Raw genomic sequence first — 13,981 nt, 5'->3', positions numbered from 1 at the left:
AAAACCCAAAAAGACAAACTTGAATCACTGATATTAACCTTTCTTTCTACCATTTTAAAGATACTTGTACTTGTAGAAGTATATTTTCTTTTTGTTTCAACAGACAGTGCAAAATGACTCTGTGACTGAGTGCCTCTGCGTCTTTGCTCTGTGTTTAATAGGGCTGTGTAGCCGGGTTAGCATCACATCAAATCATTAGCATAACATCAAATCAACTTATTAAATCCCTTATCAAATCCTTTTGGGTTTATCTTTCAACATTTGCAAATAACTGAAAGCTAAAATTACTACAACTAGATGTCTGGTCACGTTTGATGGCTGAGAGGGCAGAAACACGACAGCTTTTAGTGACAGTTTAATTAATGTTCACAACCTGTATCTATAACCTGAAAACAAGATGAACAGCAAAAGATATTAAATGTGTCAGACACATTTAATTAACAGCCGTAGCCTACTGTACTTCAGGAGCTACTTACTCAAAATACTGAAGGTCCTGATTCAGAACTATAAAGCTGATCAGATTAAAATGCTGATATTATATTAATCAAAGTCTAACTGGAGATTCTTAAATTGATGTGAGGTCACAGTTTTTGTGAAACTATGAAAACACACGATCCTCTCGAGGTTGTACAGTGGTGTTACAGAGTGACAGAGCTCTGGAGAGGGCAAAGTTGTTGTACTGCTACCTGTGTTCAGACATTTAACATTTTAAAGGGGTTTTGTAGAAACACATGTTTGCATTTCTCAAAGACGGTATCAGAAAAGTATCAGTTTGGTACTTTGTGTTAGCACCACTAATATCAAATGCAATAACAAGCTTTAGTAGTTTGTTAACAAACTAATGCTTAGTGTTGGGGTTTGATCAAATAACATTTTATCAATTATAATTATTGAGTTTTAATCATTTCTTAATCCATTTAACTTTTCAACAAATTTAAGTGATAAAAGTTGAACAAAACACAATATTTAAGAAGCAAACACTGAAAGAACTAAAAACACACTTTGCCAGACAGATATTTGTTATTTAGTTAAATGACTACATGAATGTTTTTACAATGTTCTTAAAGTAAAAGAGATGAGATGAAAGATTCGATAAGCTTATTGGATCCCGAATCAGATCTAATCAGCCCTACTAATATTAGAGCCAACCCACTCTCTAGCTTTGCTGAGAGAGTTGGTTGTTTAGTATCTTTGCATTCAGAAAATGGAACATCTGTCTATCATAAATAGTCATCCTTTTTTAAGAGTTTTATCACAAATTCGCTATTGGCTATGCAGCTGCACTGCTTGAGTTTTATACTTTATTCCTGTGAGGACACTTGAAGTGCAGAAATACAAGACTAACCACACAGACTTATGTGAGACCACAGAGATGCCTTCACAACACATCTATAGACGAGCATACAGAGCAGGGACATGAAAGTTGACACAAGTGCACAGGCTATAAACACCGAGAGCCAAATGCACACAAATATACCTTCCCTCACATCTGTCACACACACAACAACCGCCCACATACCCACACTGCAGCTCAGTGATACTGCATACAGAAGTTCAAACGACCCTCTGAACTGGCAACCCAACAAACCCGACAATCCTGGGTCCCCTTCACCAAACAGGGCTTGTCCAATCATAGCTTAGCAACCGTAACTAGGCATGGCAAGTTTGTCAAGCTTAGTGTTTCTTCACATACTGAAATTGTGTGAACAGGGATGTAGTGAGAGTGATATTTGGCATTTGGAAGGTGTTATTTTTTAGCCTTTCCCAAGCCAAAAACACAACAGCAAAAGTGTGAATAGAAAACCTGTTTTTGCTCTCTTTTGTAACTCCTGAGGGAAATATCTGGCTCTTTAGCTGCTAAATGCTCCACTATTGTACATTCACCGACTAGTCAATAACTTTGTCTGCTGTTAGGTGCTGTGCAAGTAGCGTACAGGGGGTTTATCAGAGCTTTTCTGCTGGAAAAGAGGTTGATAAAACCGTTGACAGTGAACCAAAACATTTCTGCTGCCAGAAACCAAAATAATGAGCTGAAAGGCTATAAAGCTTCACAGATAATATACTAGGGCTGACTCTAATGATTATTTTCATTGTTGATTAATCTGCAGATGATTCATCTTTTAATTGTTTTGTCTATAAAATGTCAGAAAATAGAGAAAAATGCCTATTAGAATTTCTTAAAGCACAAAGAGACGCTCTCAATTATCCTGTTTTATCTGACCAATGGTCCAAAATCCAAAGATATTTGGCCAAAGAGTCCAAAGAGTTTGGAAAGTGTTAGTTTTTAGCCTTTCCCAAACCAAAAACATAGAAGCAAAAGTGTGTTTATCTGGAACCGAGATGGCACCCATTCACTCAAATGAAAATTGCTTGCATTTCAGTGTTTCTCCTGCTGGTCCCACCTGCAAGTTCCTGGTCTGCCTGTAGACTTGGGATGATATCAGGAACTTTTAAATCACTTTTCTAGGCTCTGGGAAAGTTTTATAAATATAAAACTATTGTGATTAAAAATTCATAATAGACACAGTCATAATTGACCTTGTTTGAAGTTGTCAGCTGAACAAACGTCTCTTTTTTAATGGTGCTCGATGGTTAAAATGCTTTTTGGGCCTCATCATAAAAGCCTTTCCTCTTGTAACATTAAAAGTGAAAACATACCACTTGAAAACACAAATATGTATATAGTCTAAGCAGCTAAACAGTGTTATGAACAAAATAACAGTCTGACATTTTTATCATCATACTTATAGGACTAACTAGTTCTATTCTGTAATACAAGAAGGATGCTGTTTATTTCCATGTCTTCAGCCATCAAGTGCATATTTAAGACCCATTTACAAAGTTTTCACTTTAAACTAAAATGAGTCAGCCTGAAACTTAACAAAGTCAGCCAGACACACTGCATTTTAAACCAACTCATGGAGCTAAGATTAGCATATTTAGCTAGCTAGCTAGCTAGCTACACAGCTGATAAAATCTGCCGTTGACAGTCACTTGTCCATTTCAGCCGTCAAAAGTCGCTGCCTGTCCAGAAATGAGAAGCCTGCTTTTGTCTACGTATGTCTGAAATCAAGACCCATTGTTTCAAAAATTACTAAGAATTTCAATGGTGAATCTGCCACCGTTATCACTGTAAACTGCATATCTGCTGTGCGAGAGAAACAGCGACCTGAAGTGAACTGTCAGTTATAGCAGATAGATTTCAGGAGGCTAATCGCGAGTTACTAGGGTTTTATTTTTAAATATTGTTGAATTTAAAAAAATCGTTTCTTTTCTTTCCTGCTCATCCCATAAACCCAAACACAAGCTTTCACTCCTTCTTGTGCTCTTTTTGTCTTTCAGTATCTATTTATTGCTCAACACGCCTTCAAAAAACTGAGGAGATGTAATTGATCCACAGGGCTACATTTCAAAGACCTAACCTAATTTAAATCGGAAAATAAAGACTGCACAAACACACACACACACACATTCGATGGGAAACCTGAGCAACAAGAGTCATTTTATTAGCCTTTCATATGAATATTTATTGTTTCTCTTCACCCTGGATGTCAACACAAATCTGTCCTCCATCCCTCCTTCTCCTCATCTCTTCATTCCCTCCAATTTATTTCACAGTCAATCACTCCTTCTCCATCAAACACACACACACACACGCACACACACACACACACACACACACACACACACACACACACACACACACACACACACACACACACACACACAAGCACACACACAGTTCACCCTCCTCTCTCTCTGTAATGTCACCTGTCACACGACTACTCTCCTGGTGAAGCAAAAATACCAACTGAGATCTAAACATAAGGGTGGCAGACTAAGCCTCTGTGAGTGTGTGTCTGTGTGTGTGTGTGTGTGTGTATGTGTGTGTGTGTGTATGCATGTGTGGGTGTGTGTAAGCACATGTGTGCTCGCATATGGAGAGAAATGAGACAAGCAGACGGGAGGAGTAGCAGCAGCAGCACGGTGACAAAGACTGACAGCACAAAGGGAGAGATACAGTAAATACTTGATAAAACCCTTGCATATAAATCCTACCACCCGGGATTTCCTGCAGAGGAGCCCAGCTGTGTGCGAGAGGAAGATGGTCTCAAATCTCTGCCGTACATGAGCACGACATACAGATTCACTCAGAGTTACTGTAGTTAATGTTGTTGTTACCGTGTGCAGACACAAATAGCATGGAGGAGATTTGTTCCGAAGTAAGTCAGAATAAAGTGATACCCCACCGGTGTTATAAAATGACTGGCAGCAGGTTGTGTCCTTCTTTAACAGATAGCAGATATAAAAGAGAACTCATCTAATTTTAAACATCAAGATCAGTTTACTAGTGACAAGCAGCGCTACTCAGCCTGTGAAAACGGTGAGATAACGTCTCTTCAGTGCTAAGTTAGGAAGCAATAACTCTGTTGATGCCATCAGGGGTTTGGAGACTTCATATTTATCACAGAAAATCTGCGTTACAGCACAAACAGAGGATGTGGAGTTTAAAATATGAATTTTTACCTGGAAGGAAAGGTGTAATGAAGAGATGCCATTAAGTTGCATTATGAGAAATGTAGTATCCAGAGTTTTGAGCCATATAGGGACTAAATGTCAAACTGTGTCGGCAGCTGTTTTGACTTTGATTTTAATCTGTCTCCTCCATCTTTATGGAAGGAGATTATTAAATTGCAGCAGTATGCTTTCAAACACACATTAATTAATTTATGGCCACTTGGGGGCAGCACAACAGGCTTGAAACACAACCCTGATATTATCTTATGTAGCATAACTTAGCAAACAGTTGCCTATTTACGCATCCAGCAGATATGGAGCGACATTAGCATTATTTTGGAGTTGTGTTTCGGACCACCTAATGAATGTAAGTCCAATATTCACTCTCTTTTTGTCCTCTTTTGGTCACCACCAACTCCTGAGGGAAATATCTGGGCTCTGGTGCTGGAAAAGAATTGATCAAACAAGTGACTGAACCAAAACTGTTCTGCAGCCAGAAAACCAAAACAATGAGCAGAAAGACACGATAAAGCTCCACAGTGTTGTGGGGAACTTCAGAGTCCATAATATACAAATTAATTAGAGTAGCTTTAAGTCCTTGATTGATTTTAATGCATTTCTGACTCTGACTTAATTTTATTTTTTATTTATCATCTAGAGCTGCAACAATCAGTCTATTAATTGATTTACTATGTTGATAATCAATTAATCATTTCAGTCATTTTCAAGGAAAAAAGCCAAATATTCTCTGGTTCCAGCTTCTCAAATGTTACGATTTGCTGTTTTTCTTTGTCATATTTGACAGTAGATTCAATATTTTAAGGTTTTGGACTGTTAGTCAACAAAACAAGAACTGAAGGCCTCATTGTGGCCTCTGAGAAATTGTGATTGCCATTTGTTTACTGTTTTTTAACATTTCATTGACTAAACGATTAATCAAGGAAATAATCGGCAGATCAATCCATAATGGTTTAGGGCCACATAACCTCCTGGTTGGGCGGATGGCAATTTGTCTTCTGTCGACACTGTTTTCTTTTAACTATGAATGAGATTGACTGAAGCCAAGTCAGTTTTTTAAAAATCCAAACCTTGATCTCTTTACTAAGCATCACCAAGTACATTTTGTGCCTAATCCTAAACCATAGCAGTGGTAAATCAGAAAATAAGTACCATGATTCAACATTTGTAATAGTTCTGAAAGGCGCTGACAAACGTAGTTGCATCAGATCAGAAGACGTGTATATTCTACTGTTCAGTGTTTGGAGGTCCTGTTGGCAATTTTTTCCTATTTGGTTACATTTTTCTTCACTCAAATGTTTCTTCTCTTTACTTTTAATTTGCTTCTCTCTGTTTATCTTGAAATAATGCATGTTTTTGACCTTTTATAATTGTAATGTAATTTATCTCAATAAATAAATAAATAAACACAGGGAGGGAACACAGACAAATTGCAAAAGACAAGCAGTGCAGCTACAGCCAAAAAATTAAAGTTTTAATGAAGAATGTAAAAAAAAAAAATCCTCGGTTGACAACCGAGTAATTTAGTTTAACAGATGCTTGATGCTTATTAGAGAGCCGGGATGATGAACTTTTGGAAGTGAGCCATCTTCTGGTTTCAATTTGTTGCATAAAATTGGCAGAGCTGCAGACTTTACTGGACGTTGAAAACATCCACACTATATGTTCTTAAGAATGGCTCCGTCTCTATATGTGGAATCAGCCACATCCTGAAGAAAATATGCGAGCGGGTTGATGGTCGAGAGCTGATACTATTTGTGTCCTGACTGCTTGAGCCTCTCAGTATGGCTGTCAGTGCGAATCAGTGTGTCTGTGGGAGGATGGCACATCCATATGGACTGCATGCTGTGTGTGTGTTTGTGTGTGTGTGTGTTCTTGTGTGTGAGAATGAGCGAGCAAGAGAAAGAGTATTATATTGATGTGTGAGCCTTCATGTGGAGAAAGAATTAATACTCTGGGGAGGCTCCGAGCAATAGAGGAGCCATGTTTAAATTATCAGCTCCTCCTCTCTCTCTCACACACACACACACACACACACACACACACACACACACACAGACACACAAAGTGAGTAGTTCCTTGTCAAACACATCACTTTGTCTCTTTCTGTCCTATCATTCCTGTCTGTTATGAGGTCTATTGACACATGATAGGGATACTGTGTATGAGCATCACAACATTGTTGAGTTAATTGATCAGAGATTGACATTTTATAGCAGCATCTTTTCACCTCACTGCATTTTTTTCCCCCTCGTGGGTCGATAATACTGTGCCTCGCTCAGTGCAGCATGTCAGCTGTGTGTGTGTAGCTTCACTGCAACATTCACAGCATGCTGAAGAAGAAGAAATTCTACATTTCTCTCTTTGTATCAAAACTAATTTCTGATTAACAATATTACCTTTTTTTAAAGATGAACTTTATTATTATCCCAGACGGAAATCGGTTTGCATTGTGTGCACAAAAATTAACAAACACAATAAAAACATACACACTAAGAGAGAAAGAGAAACAATCAGCAGCAGCTAATCCGAGACATAATCCACACATGGCATATATCCTTAGTAAAAGTACACAAAACTACAAAGAAGCCCAGTTTCTGTGAAAATTTAACTACGATAAAATAATGATTTCCTTGAAAAATCCTTGAAAAAAAACTGATTTTCCTCTCTTCCATTGCTCAGTTTTTCTGCAGTACTGAGAAGCCTTCCTCTGGTGTGGTAGTTGGTGGTGCCCGTCACTGTTCCCACTTTGAGGTATACAGTTACCGGACCTGTTAAATTATTTAAAGCATCTGATACTACCAATCACTCCACCTATTGAACAGGTGGGTCCCGCAGACACTATATCAGGTGCAGCACAATGCACTGTGTGTCCGTGTTGCCGTCAGCCTGTCTGGTGTGGCGTCACTGATCGGTGCAGGTCGACTGTGTGTGACTGCTCTGATTGACGTGCTGCTCTGTGGAAAACTGCAACATCAGACTGAGTCTCTTAAAGGACAAGTTCACCTTGAAAACAGCAGTTTAAGTGTTTTAAAGAGGACGTATCATTTCCAAGTCTATATTTTTATTCTGGGGCTCTAGTGGAATATCTTTGCATGTTTTAAAGTTCAAAAGACTTGTTTATTTTATACTGGCTCTTTACACAGCCCCTCAGTTCAGCCTCTGTCTGAAACAGGCTGTTTTAGCTCCTGTCTCTTTAAGGCCCCCCCTCCCGATGAGCCCACTCTGTTCTGGTTGGCCAGCTCTTGGAAGCTGCCCCTCGAGAGACTTATGCCAGCTCTAGAGGCTACATTAACAAACCATGAAACAGTAGTAGGATTTCACTACTTCACTACTCACTTTCACTACTTTCTCGTTCTTTACTCGAAATGTCAAATACACCCGTACATGTTCGAGCCGAAAACTGATCCAAAATATGAGAGTGGACAAAGCAAACAACACATGGAAAAATCTTAGTAGCAACCTTAGCAACCAAGGCTACAGAACGGACAGCCGTTTATGGACATGTGCAGTGAGCCGGCGTCAGCTCATTGGCAAGGTAGAAAAAATTGTTGCAAATTAAGTGTTCAAGCACGTTGAAGCCCTGACTTTTGACTCGCAGGGAGCGTTTCTACATACATAAACCCCAGGTTTTTGAACTTTGACTATGTTTAATATAGATATCCAACATCATAACAGTATATAAGTAAGAGATAATAACAAAATGCATAATATGTCCCCTTTAAGCTTTTGTAATGTATTTCCAAGTGAAACTGAACATGTGTGGAGGGATTTCAATCAAATCCTTCAGAATGAGAGATGTGCAAATGTGGGTTGGTCAGCGTCACAAAACCCAACATAACTGATGAATAAATAACAGAATACATCATCTGTGACTATCTGTAGTAGAATCAATAATTGAACACGTGATAGAATGATAACAGAGTCCACTAAACTGATCATGCAGAGAAGAATCGATCTCAGATGCATATAAACCAATAAGGAATCCATAAAGCTCACTCTGGTTTACTGAAGGTTGCTGAAGGTCATTCTGGGAAGGATAATCTTATAGAAGAGTAAAGATAAAGATATTACTTTTTTTTGTTACGGTCAACAATTCCCATGAAAAGACCAAAAACCCCACAATGTGTTCTCAGTACTTTTTGACTTCACCAGTCTCTCTGTAGGTATGAGCCCAATTGTGCTTACTGAAGTAGTACATTTACAAAATCATTCAGAAATATTAAGTTTCATTTGTAAAAAAGGCTAAATAATTTCTTGAAACAGCTGGATACTAATATTTTTAACAACATAATTCAAACAGGAGGTAATAGTGCCGTTTTTAGGAACTATTTTCAGCTGCCGATGGTGCTCTAGTGAGTATTTCCGGCAGCAGGATGGTGAACGTGGGATCACCTCAAAATAAACTACAGTGAACATGTTCATCGTAATGAGGGAACATTTCACGCGGTGCAACAGTGTGGCTCATTGATGTATTTTTCATGGTTTTTGGACAACAATGGAGCTCTACAGCACAAAGGAATAAGATATATCAGGCTTTGGCTACACAGACGATAGTTGTTAGAAGGAGGATCAATTCATTTTTGACCTTTTCATAAGATGTTTTGTTGACAATAAGAAATATAAAACGCTACCAGACTTCTCCTTTAAATGAAGTAAATCAACAACAAATAAGATTAAAGTGGATTGAGGAAATGGTGACAATAAATCAAGTACGTTCAAGACTTCAACACAAAGTAATACTTGAATCACACTGAGCATTTCAACCTGATGAAAAACTTGATATATAACGATGTTATATATAAGAATATGTTACATACTGAGTGGATTCAACTTCAGTTATTCTGGCTGCCATTCTGATCCCTCTGAAAATGACTCAGATTGAGTGAACAACTACAAATCCTATTGATCATACAGTCATTCTTCAACAAAGAACAAACTGAAGTGAGTCACACACTAAAATATCAGACACCCAGGCGCCTTGCAGCGTGACTTAATTCAAACACCTGCATGTCAGTACCGAGAGAGAGAAGAAGGGGAAAGAAAAAATAATTGAAATGTTGAAGGTGAGGTGCTGCAGCAGTCGACCTTTGGGAGGTGTTAATAATGGCTGCTGCTACTAATTTCCAACATTTTCCCAAATTAAACTGATCCCAATGTAAATTCTTCTGTAACTTAATTTTTGACGTTTACACAAGTGGAGCAGGAGAGCCTGAAACAAATAAAAAGCAGAGCTCAAACAAACACAAAGAGAAAATGAATCGGAGACTATTATGATAATTGATGAATTGTGAAAGTCATTTTTCAAGCAAAAATGTCCAACATTTCTTACTTCTAGCTTCTCTAATGTGATGAGTTGATGCTTTTCTTTCTCTTTTTTGTGAACTAAGTTGAATATTTTTGTATTTTTCACTGTTGGTTGGTCTAAACAAGCAATTTAAGAGGGGCGGCTGTGGCTCAAGAGGTAGAGCGGGTCGTCCACTAATCCCAGCTCCTCCAGTCCAGGTCTTGAAGTGTCTTTGGGCCAAATACTGAACCCCATATTGCTCCCAATGGTCAGGCCAGCACCTTGCATCATAGCTTCATACCATCGGTGTGTGATTGTGTGTGAATGAGCAACAAATTGTAAAGCGCTTTGAATAAATACAAAACTACAAGAAAATCATGATAAGCATCTTTAACCATTTTCTGACATTTTATAGACCAATCAATCAATCAATCAATAGAGACAATAAACAGATGCAGATGTTGCATCCTTCATGAAAACTCATGAATAAAAAACAAATGCACATGTGTTAAGAAAATGCATCCACATGCATGTGAGCCTGGGGACCTTAGCTCTCCATCTGATTATATTTGTGCGATCGCCTGACTGATTTACTGACTCACTCATTGAGTTATTGATAGTGAATCTCATCAATCACAGAGGGAAACCATCAGCTCCGATATCCAACCAGATTTTCTACAGTGAGAGCTGGTTCATTCAGATATGAGATGTTTGTGCGCATCCAAAGGTGGAGATCATTTGTTCTTGTCTGGTGTGATCATAAATTTCCATTTTTTTTCTCCTGTCAGCGACTGTACGGTTGCATCTGTGCACAAGCAAACAAGTAAACGCTCAGATTAAACTAAGTACACACAGACTGCAGCTTAATTCCTGCTGGTGATGGTGTGCAACCATGCCAAGAGGGAAAGGACTTCACTTGCATCTGCAGTAGCAGGTTTACCTTGTTTTCAGCCCACTGTGAGAAACCTTTATAGAGGGTCAACTCAGCCAGAAACAGATCATTCTGGGAGCATTAATGAGCCTTTGCAAGGTGTTGGAAGTCACTTTGCGGAGGCTGGCCTTTCACTTTACTATTCTCTATTTACCTCGGATTTAGACCCAGAGGCTGCTTGTTGCTAAGGACTGATCTGCTAAATTGATTCATCAGCCGGGAGGAAAACAAGCAGTGGCAGAATTACAAACAGAATCCGCTGCCTGGAATTGAGGATTTGGGGATTTTTAAAGACAGACTATTAACAGATTTGAAGTCACGCGTGAATCACTTGGAGCCACACGAGGAGGTCTTTCTCCATGTCAACCACACGCATTAAAAAAGCACACATGCTGAAACCTGACGGAGTGAGAGGGAGGCAAAAAGTCGCGGTGGAAAAGACGTGATGCCAAGTGACACTTGGTGGAAGCCGCCTGCAGGATTTCTGCTGCGCGCTGATAGCGAAGCGTCTCCTCCACAGGCTGCTTCCAGCAGGGCTGCAATTACATAACTTCAGTCCGAAACTCAGCTTTCAGCAAAAAAAGAGTGAGTAAATATGAACGAAAGGGATAAAAAAAAGCAGATAGAAATTAGTAGTTTGAGCCAACAAGTAGCTTGACGAGCCGACACAGGCTTCTAATATTGTGCCATTGCGCGCTCTTGCTTTTTGCCACCTGCAGAAAATCATCATTTCAGGCGGTCAGATTGTCGCACATCCGGAAAATGAAAATGTATTAATATGATTTCTTACCTGCATGTTTTCTTGTGTTGTAACGGCGACACTGATGGCTGATTTCTGCCGAGTGTGTCCTCTCAGCGCGGACCCTCAACCTCCGACTGACTGACGCTCCTCTGGATGCGAAGGAATGCGCGCGCGCACACACATACACACACACACACACACACACACACACATATGCAAACGCGCGCGCGCACACACACATACACACACACACACACACACACACACATACACAGAGGACCTCCCTCTCTTTACTTGACAGGCTTAAATTGGCCGCAGTGATCACAGAGGAGAGAAAAACATGAATGAAAAAGGAAGTCAAACAGTAAAGAATGTGTCTTCTTTTTGAGGTGCTGCCTTCAGGCTACTGCTGTAAATCTCATCATCATCCATCCAATCCCATCATCATATAACAATGTAACGCAATAACAACCTCACAAATTATGCTTTTCAAGATGATTGTTGATTCAACGTCTCTGACAGCATTTAACGTTAAAAGCTTCACAATATTTGTTGCAAGACTCCTCTGAAGTGAAGTGAAGATAAACCACATTATATAAAGACACCTTATAAAAAGGATTTATAGGCTGGAGGAGGAGGAGGAGGATAAACATCAGTCATGGGGATTTTACACAACCTAAAGGTTCTTCTTATTAATGGCTTATTGTTGATCTATAAAGCACTAATACATTATTTATCAACCATTAATTAAACTATTAGTTACACTTAGAAATCCTTGACAAAGACTGCCTCATTACCAAGTTGACTGAAGGGAAATTTAGCTTTGCAGCAGCACAAGAAACAGCCCACAGAAGAACAGGATAAAGGCAGACCAACAGATAGAGAAAATACAGTAAGTAACCCTTGACGGGTGTCACTAAATGTGTGCAGCTCAGTTTCCTGATATTGCAGATCAACATCCATCCAGGTGTTCCTCCCCTGCAGGTCATGTTTTAGGCTGATTCATTAGTAGAATTAAACCCAATGCCATGAAAGTCCACTTGTTTCCTCTCTGGCTGCACCCCTCCCCATCTCTCTCTCGCTCTCTCTCTGTGTGTGTGTGTGTGTGTGTGTGTGTGTGTGTGTGCATTAGATTACAGTACGTGATTGTCATGAGAGTGATTGGTACAGAAATGCAATTAAAGCCCTGCTGGAGATTCTGTGTGTGCTCGGTGAGGAACTGGATCAATTTAGGCGACCTTGGCTCTCTGTGAAGCTGCCTGGAGCAGAGAGAGGAAGAGTGTGTGAGCAAGAAAGAAAGAGAGAGAGAGAAAGAGAGAGAGAGAGAGAGAGAGAGAGAGAGAGAGACTGTAGCAAGATGCTAAATAGCAATCAAGTCAGGTCAAGCATCCTCACGCATCACGTTGATTGCATAATGAACAGCCAAGAAATGTAAATAGCCTGCAGGATGAATGAGGAAAGGCCATCTGTCTAATAAAACCGCCTCCTATTAGCCACCAAAGCTGGAGACACGTTTCCTGACAGCACGCAGAGGTCATCTGGAGCGAATACACATTCACATAATTTCGAGGGTAGCCTACAGTATATCTACTATTGGAAAAAGAAGTACACCTACTGTTGAAGGAAATTGTGTTGGATGTACTTGTGGTGGACAGGAAAGTGGGAAATTTATCACCCGAGGCTGCTGGCATACAGTATGTAGAAAAATCAATGCCATTATCCTGAATATGCAGTCATTTATGCTTTTTATCCTCAAAAGACCAAATTCTCACTTCTACTCATCCAGTGTGCTTCCCTTGTTAGATATTTACAGTTTGCATAAAAAATTTAAGTTTAGTTTTAATTTAACGAGCCAAAAAAGCAGAATATTACAACACAATACACAACAACACTTACACTAAATCTAACATACAGTAACAGTGGTGGAAAGTAACTCTAGTGCTTTAACCAAGTTCTGTACTTAAGTACAATTTTGAGGTACTTCATTAGTTTCCATTTTACTTCACTACATTTTGCAGGCAAATGCTGCACTTTTCACTTCACTACATTTCTCTGACAGCTTTAGTTACTTTGCAGATTCAAATTATTAATGCAAAATATAATCAACTAGTAAAGGATGAAGTAATTTTATAAATCAAGCTACTCAGAAGTATAAGTAGTTACAATTAGTGCTACGCTTTATCAGCTCTGCACATGAATGCATTCTACATAATGAGTACTTTTACTTGTGGTACTTGGGAGTATGAATCAATGAATCAATGAATGAAACTTTATTGATCCTTGCAGGGAAATTCGCTTGCAGCTCAAAATTAGAAGAAAAAATAAGATACATAAGATAATAAGATAAAAGATAAATAAAAAACTAAAAACTATATATACACATATATTCACTATACACACCTGTCACATACACAGATATTATGATATCAATACTCATGTATTTTAAAAAGTAAAATTTTGAACTTTTTTTTATTTCTACACTGTA

At 38.9% G+C, this 13,981-nt stretch overlaps 1 protein-coding gene across 2 annotated transcripts in view; it reads right to left on the bottom strand.

Annotated features, from left to right (window-relative positions):
• The window catches only part of kcnip3b (Kv channel interacting protein 3b, calsenilin), a 47,866-nt gene extending 36,223 nt beyond the window's left edge, over positions 1–11,643 (bottom strand). For both annotated transcript variants that reach the window (XM_044375982.1, XM_044375991.1), the window contains exon 1: positions 11,545–11,643. In XM_044375982.1, the coding sequence (XP_044231917.1) occupies positions 11,545–11,550 (6 nt within the window). In that variant the 5' untranslated portion in view covers positions 11,551–11,643. The remainder of the gene's footprint in view (positions 1–11,544) is intronic.
• Between the last annotated feature and the right edge of the window lie 2,338 nt (positions 11,644–13,981).

Source organism: Thunnus albacares, chromosome 2, assembly GCF_914725855.1.
Source record: "Thunnus albacares chromosome 2, fThuAlb1.1, whole genome shotgun sequence".
Taxonomy (NCBI): domain Eukaryota; kingdom Metazoa; phylum Chordata; class Actinopteri; order Scombriformes; family Scombridae; genus Thunnus; species Thunnus albacares.
This window is presented reverse-complemented; position numbering and strand designations above follow the sequence as displayed.